This window comes from Chiloscyllium plagiosum, chromosome 10 (assembly GCF_004010195.1).
Source record: "Chiloscyllium plagiosum isolate BGI_BamShark_2017 chromosome 10, ASM401019v2, whole genome shotgun sequence".
Classification (NCBI taxonomy): domain Eukaryota; kingdom Metazoa; phylum Chordata; class Chondrichthyes; order Orectolobiformes; family Hemiscylliidae; genus Chiloscyllium; species Chiloscyllium plagiosum.
This window is the reverse complement of record NC_057719.1, coordinates 36,820,096-36,826,897: the sequence shown is the minus strand read 5'-3', so window position 1 is coordinate 36,826,897 and position 6,802 is coordinate 36,820,096. Positions and strand designations below refer to the sequence as shown.

Below are 6,802 nucleotides of genomic sequence, written 5' to 3'. Positions count from 1 at the left end.
ACCCGGAGGAAACCCATGCAGACACGGGGAGAACGTGCAAACTCCACACAGTCAGTCGCCTGAGGCGGGAATTGAATCCGGGTCTCTGGCGCTGTGAGGCAGCAGTGCTAACCACTGTGCCACCGTGCCGTCCACTAACTTGTTGAAACAAGCCCTTCGGCCCAACAAGTCCACACCGACCCTCTGAAGAGCAACCCACCCAGACCTCTACATTTACCCCTGACTAATGCACCTAACACTACGGGCAATTTAGCATGGCCAATTTACCTAACCTGCACGTCTTTGGACTGTGAGAGGAAACCCACGCAGACACGGGGAGAATGTGCAAACTCCACACAGACAGTCACCCGAGGCTGGAATCGAACCTGGGACCCGGCTGCTGTGGGGAAGCAGTGATAACCACTGAGCCACCGTGTCACCCTTAGCAAAGGGATAACTGTTGAATCTACAGTCAAAAATACAAGTGACAAAAACTACTAAGGTTTTGAGAAGTTGGTTTGCAATTTATGGGTTGTCATATGTGTTTGTGTCAGAAGAGTTTGAAATATTCCAGAGTAAGATTGGAGAAAAATCCTTGGCATCAAGTAGTGCTGCACAAAGAACTGCAGTGTACAACTTTTGAAACTGCCTTTGCATAACTGTTTGCTATGTGACAAACTAGGCTGTAATTTTCATGTTCTCTTCAACATAGGTTAGTCAATTCTCTGTTCTCTTATAGAATATGCCCATTATGGATAACAGCTTTCTCACCTTATGAGTTAAATCTGTCCTTAAGACATGATTTAATTTGCTTAAGCACATCAATAGAAAAAAAGGTTTGACGAAGTGAAAATGAGTTATGATGTAACAGGCACGAAATTTAAGAGATTTAAGAGCTGTTAAGAAAGTTGTGGTGACAGACCACTGAGGTGATAAAGTATGTAAATTGAGTTGTTTTAAAATGACAAAATACATTCTTAAGTCTAGTATGGATCAGTAAGAGACTGTGTCATGCATATTGTTTGCCTGAAAGAGTAAATCTGACAAAAGAGCATAACGGACCTTATGTAGTCCATATTCTTCCAACGATTCCCAAGTGAAATTCAGGAAGAAAGCATTAAACACAAAAGAATTCAAAGTTTGCTGGTATTACAGAATTTGCTGGTAAACCAAAGTGAGCCAGAAACTGACCGCATTATGTCCACCCTCCATTTTTCTTACATTCTCTTCCCCCACAGCTGTGTCATATTTTTGTCTTGTTCACTTTGTACTTCTTTTTCTCTCTTTTCACATCTTAATTTGCACCTATTGTACATTTTCTTCTTTCTCCATTATTTGCAATCCCTTTGCCTCTATATTTGAAGTGAAATTGCCAGTCTGTTTTCAAACAACTTCAGTTTTGTGATATCTCATTTCGATGCAGAACAATGTGCAAAGGCGGGAATTAAATGTGACTCACAATAAACAGAGGGTTGAAATGCTGAGCTCAACAGAGGGAACAAATGTGAAACACTTAATTTTATCATCTTCAAACATACAAAGCAAAACAAAATTAACAAGAACTTGATCTTAATATGGATTTTATTTTCCCTTTTTCTCCTTACAATCTGCCTATGGTACTTTACATAGTAAGGTACATGATGTGAAACACATTGAAACAAGCAATACACAGTACAAACTGATTGACCGAAAAGTCAAAGCTGTACTGTACTGTTAATCAAGCATGCATTTTCAATTCAGATATGGAAATTGTTCAGATAATATATAGACATTCAAGGTTTCCAGATTCAAACACTCACTCACTTTGAAATTGCAATTTGCTTGATAGTGAGAAAGTTGATCATAGTGCTAGGAACAAACAAATGCTTTCTCTTTTCTCACATTGTGAAATAAAGTGTTCTGTGCCCATTAAAAAAAATCCTGGAAATGGTGCAAAATTGAGAATCATTGTTGATCAGCATCTCAGACCAATATCTATTGCACCTGTCCCAATTTACAGTGAAGTTTGGATTTCTGTAATCCCTACCCGTCATTAGTCATTTAATGCCACATAGCTACCTTGATTAAACAAGGCAGCGTATGTTTTCCAGAAATCGCATAATGATGGGCAGGTGGGAGTTCATGCAGAATCGTAATCTATTAAAAGGAGTGCTGGACCTTCAAACAAAAAACAAACCTCTATCCTTTGGTAGATGAAACTGGTAATGCTTTAAAATTTTACCTTAACAGTAAAGCATAAAACAGCTATACACTATACACCTTTATGTGAAATAACTTGCTTGGACTTATTTTTAAATTCCACCCAAATGGGAGAAACCTACTGACACAAAGGACCAACTGAATCAATAAGAGTGACTTCTAATTCCAAATATCATTAGATATGTGAATCTGAACATCCAATCTGTTTCGAGACACAATGATATCAATTCATACTAGCTCTATCAATCATTATGTATGTGGTGAACTGTCCCCAAGATGTCAACACTATGTGGCTCCCACTATGAGGCTTTCCAATACTGCAACCTCTGGAGAGGGGAGAAGCAACATACATTTCAGGAGCATGACAGCACATTCTGCACTCAAAACAGTGCAACACTGAAGAACCTACTTCAGTGTTAGGGAAGCTAAATAATATATATGGACCCTGATATAGTAACTTTCTATCCATCTGTGAATGGACTAACTCAGCAACCCGTAGGACTGGTGAGCTGCCACATTGGTTTATTCACAGTAACAATTCCTCATCAACACATTACACAACAAAAAAAACTCCATAGGTGTACTGCACATAAATCATAATTAAATGAACAAGGTGTCACAACATATTAAAATAACAGAGGTGTACAAATTCCTGAAAATTCAATTGTGATGTGATTGCTTCCAAGTAGAACTATTTGTATAAACTGTACTACCGAACTTTGTGATGAGGGAATAAGGGCTATGAAACCAATCAGTACAGTTAGAAAATTAACGGAGTTGTGAAAAAGACTAAAAATAATAATAAAATGTTACTGATTGGTTCGCAGCATAGCATAAAAAGTGTGGATTATTCAGGTTACATCAGGCCTTTGCAAAGGAATGGGCAGACATCTGCAAGATGTTGACTTTAAACAACAGTAATAACAGATAAATGTGCCACATAAGTGGTAAAATATTCAAGGTTCATGGCCATATGAGTACGGAGGTTAACATTATTGTTATTTAACATGGATGAAACACTAATACTTAATATGTCAGCTCAAGTACTGTTTTCTGAGAAAGCCTAACTCCTATTTAGTTCTTTGCATAAGGGCTTATTTCAATTCCGATCATTAATCACCAATAAACCTACCCCACTGTACTGAAAACATAGTCAAAAGGGAGTACAACTTGATTTAGCTGCATGCTTCTTCTTAATATTAAAGAGGTAAAATTTTTCTTTTACTTCCAGGTGGGTTGACTGCTAGTTTTACATATTTATTACCTGATTTGCCATTCACTTCCATAGAAATGAGAACACAGGTTAGGTGTAAATGGGTGGCCAGTCCCCTATTGCCCATCAACAACTCTTGAGAAAAAGTGAAAATCTACTGCAATTTCTTTAGAAATGTTCATTTTTCCAAACTTGGACCCTCTGTACTAACTCGGATTCTAAAGCCAGCCCTGTTAATTAGTTTCTGTACAGTACATGCCTACTACAATGGGCAAAAGTAATATTTTTCTTACTGTTTTTATAAACTAAAAAACAATATATACATTCATTTAATATAAGGCATGAAGCTGTAGTCTCACAAAACTAATGGAATTCTGTTAAATGTTAGACCCATGACTATATTTTATAAAGAATTAATTCTTACATGGAGCTTATTTACACCCTGAAACATTTTCATAACTTTACTGCACTTACAAAAATAGGATTGAATAAAATTGAGTTATCATAGCAGCTGCTCTGCACAGGTAACATGAGGAAGATACTTTAGAGGCTCGAATGCTGCTGGATTGCAGAGGCAGTCTCCAGCTCCTTGCAATCGTCATCAGCCCTTGTGTACATAAGGAAGAGTGTGACAGTAGCAAAAGTAGCAGCATTGACAGGAAATGCTCTGAGAAGAGTAGAAGTGAGCCCCTTTGTGAATACTTGCCATCCTTCCTTCTGGTAACTCTGACGGATACAGTCCATTATGCCACTGTACTGGTTTATTCCTCCAACTCCATCAGCTTGCAATCGGGATTTAATCACATCAATGGGATAGGTAGAAATCCAAGATGCAATCCCAGACATACCACCAGCAAACAGCAGTTTAGGAATTATGTAACTGTCATCGGGCTCACAGTGTAAGGCTCTGGTCAGACAATCATAAGTAAGGAAGTAGAAACCAAAAGCAGGTATTTCTCTGAAAATAGTGGTCACCATGCCTTTGTTGATTCCACAGATTCCTTGCTTTTTGTAAATTCTAATTAAGCAGTCGAGTGAATTCTTGTAGACTTTACTTTTAACTTGGTATTCACCCATGCCTTGAAGCTGCATCCTGGTTTTTGCCAGTTCCATGGGGCAACAAATAACACATTGGATACCCCCAGCTGCAGAACCTGCAAGGAACTGGTTTAGTGGTGTATCCTTTCCTAAGTAACGCATTGTATTTCCTTGGACACCAAAAACAATAGCATTGATGAAAGTCAAACCCATCATTGGTGAACCAATACCTTTGTACAGACCGAAGATCTAAAGCAAAAACAAAAAGGTGAAAATAAAAGGTTAACATTTTAGCAATGTGACCATTAGAATGTTCATAAACTTAGGACTGAATTTTACCGAAATTTGCTAAAGGTCAATTTTGACACGTTTAATAAAATACTTCTCTCTATGAGGCCTAATGAGATTTCTCATGCTGCTATTTTCCCAAACTTGCTTCATTACCACACCTCTATGGCACCTTATTCATCATACTGTCCTACTTGCCAGGCGATTCTTGGCAGTGATCCCATATTTAAAAGCATAATTTTGCATAGGTATCTACTTTGCTTTGCTGACAGATCAAGCACTGTCAGTTCAGAGCTGCCCTACACAATTTATGTCAATTGCTCTAGAAATGGTAGAGAGAGGGGAAATTGGCAGCCAGCTTTGTTGAGGGGGACCTGGAGGTCCTGGTGGATGGAGTGGCACAGAGGAGGGCTGTCCTTGTCCACCAGGACTGACAAAGGAGAACACAACATTGGGCCTGACAGCCTGGCCAGAGATTACCACCCAGGTCAATGTGTATTCACCATCCAGAGGAGCATCCAGCTATTTCACAAAATGTCAGTGACTTCCTCCACTCCACCAGGGGAAATGCCACCATCTCCTCTCTGCTACATCACTCTCACACTAGCACAGTTCCTGCATCTGTCAAGACTCATGCTTTACCACATACATCTTCCCTTGCTTGCTCTCACCAAGTCAATCCGCCACTATTAATCCTGCATGCCCTCTGTACTGCATACACACTTGCCCACAATACCTTCCCCCTCCAGCACTAACAGTTGTGCCAGTCATTTTCAACTCAATCCCTCCCTTTCTCCCATTTCAGGTGGAATCAGATCACAATAGGGTGGAGAGAGTCAGGATGTGTGGTGCAATGTCCAACATTTAGCTCATAAAAATCTAGAAGCACCATCCTGGTCAGTCACATGCTGATGCTAAAACCACCATGCCCCAGCACCAAGTGAGAATCTGTCTATTGCTGTGGTGCTCTCCCATTCACACCACTTAATGTATTCTTAATCAACGTTCCTTGTAAGGTGTGCAGCCTCTCTGAGCTTTGCATTTGCTTTCACTTCTAGATGTCGCTGCAATGCAAGAATCTCAAGATCAGTGTAGAAGAATAAGTAATCAGACAGAACATAATTTTTAACATGCCAGAACCCCTAACCCTTGAGAGTGGCATTTCAATCCCCTTCTCTACATTGAAAGAAGAAGAGGATGCAGTAGCCATGTTGCCTCCCACGTTCCAGCAGCTCAGATAATGACACCCTTGATGGGAGTGTTAGCTTAATTCCAGTCAGGAACACATGCTGGTGAGCACCAACTATCTTGTTTCCACAGTTGATTGAAGAAGGAAAAGTCCAGGCCACGAGCACTTAGGTCCCTGCTCAGACCCAGGAAGGACAAGTCCCCACTGTGTCAACAATTAAGAACTTCATTGAAATGTACAAGGAGCAGCAGGCAGGTTTGTCTGAGGCAGCAGGCAAACTGGTTCGAACACTAGAGCACCCCAACCGCACTGTTTGTGCCATACTGTCTCTGGTATGCAAGTGTCTGTCTGCTTCCATTGTCAGATTAGCAGCTGCCATGGAGAGTCAGGTCCAGGACCCTCAGGATCTGCTGGATATATGCACACACCTGCACTGCATCATTCTGGGTTTAGCAAGGCAAGGGAACAGGGGGGACAAGGGATTTAGACCTCACTTCTTGACAAGGAGGCAGAGTGGTGCCAGGAGATACACAGCCAGTGGAGGAATCAAATCCAGGCCCACTGGAAAACTCCTGACAGGATACTTCAGAGGTGTCTGAGCCTTCCACTTCCAGCCCGCCTGGCACCATCAGCTTTGAGACGGTCTGAGGAGGGTGCACCTGTCTCTGGACTGGATATGTTCAGCATGTCTTGGCCCCTGGCTACAAACACTCCTGGAACCACCGGCCAAAACTCCAACACCCTCAGGCCCCAGTGCAGGGCAGGCTCTCTCTCCACCCCAGCTGCAGTGCCTGGGGTTACACTGAGACATGATTGGCGGCAAAGGAAGATCACCTTCTGAGGGCACATAGATGACATGGAGGAAGCTTCATTGTAAGTACATTTGTATATTTGTA

The 6,802-nt window shown here is 41.1% G+C and overlaps 1 protein-coding gene across 5 annotated transcripts in view; it reads right to left on the bottom strand.

The window, feature by feature from the left end:
* Positions 1 to 1,542: 1,542 nt before the first annotated feature.
* Positions 1,543 to 6,802, bottom strand: part of LOC122553522 (mitochondrial basic amino acids transporter) — a 47,524-nt gene continuing 42,264 nt past the window's right edge. For all 5 annotated transcript variants that reach the window (XM_043697417.1, XM_043697420.1, XM_043697416.1 and 2 more), the window contains one exon: positions 1,543 to 4,678. In XM_043697417.1, the coding sequence (XP_043553352.1) occupies positions 3,935 to 4,645 (711 nt within the window). In that variant the 5' untranslated portion in view covers positions 4,646 to 4,678 and the 3' untranslated portion in view covers positions 1,543 to 3,934. The remainder of the gene's footprint in view (positions 4,679 to 6,802) is intronic.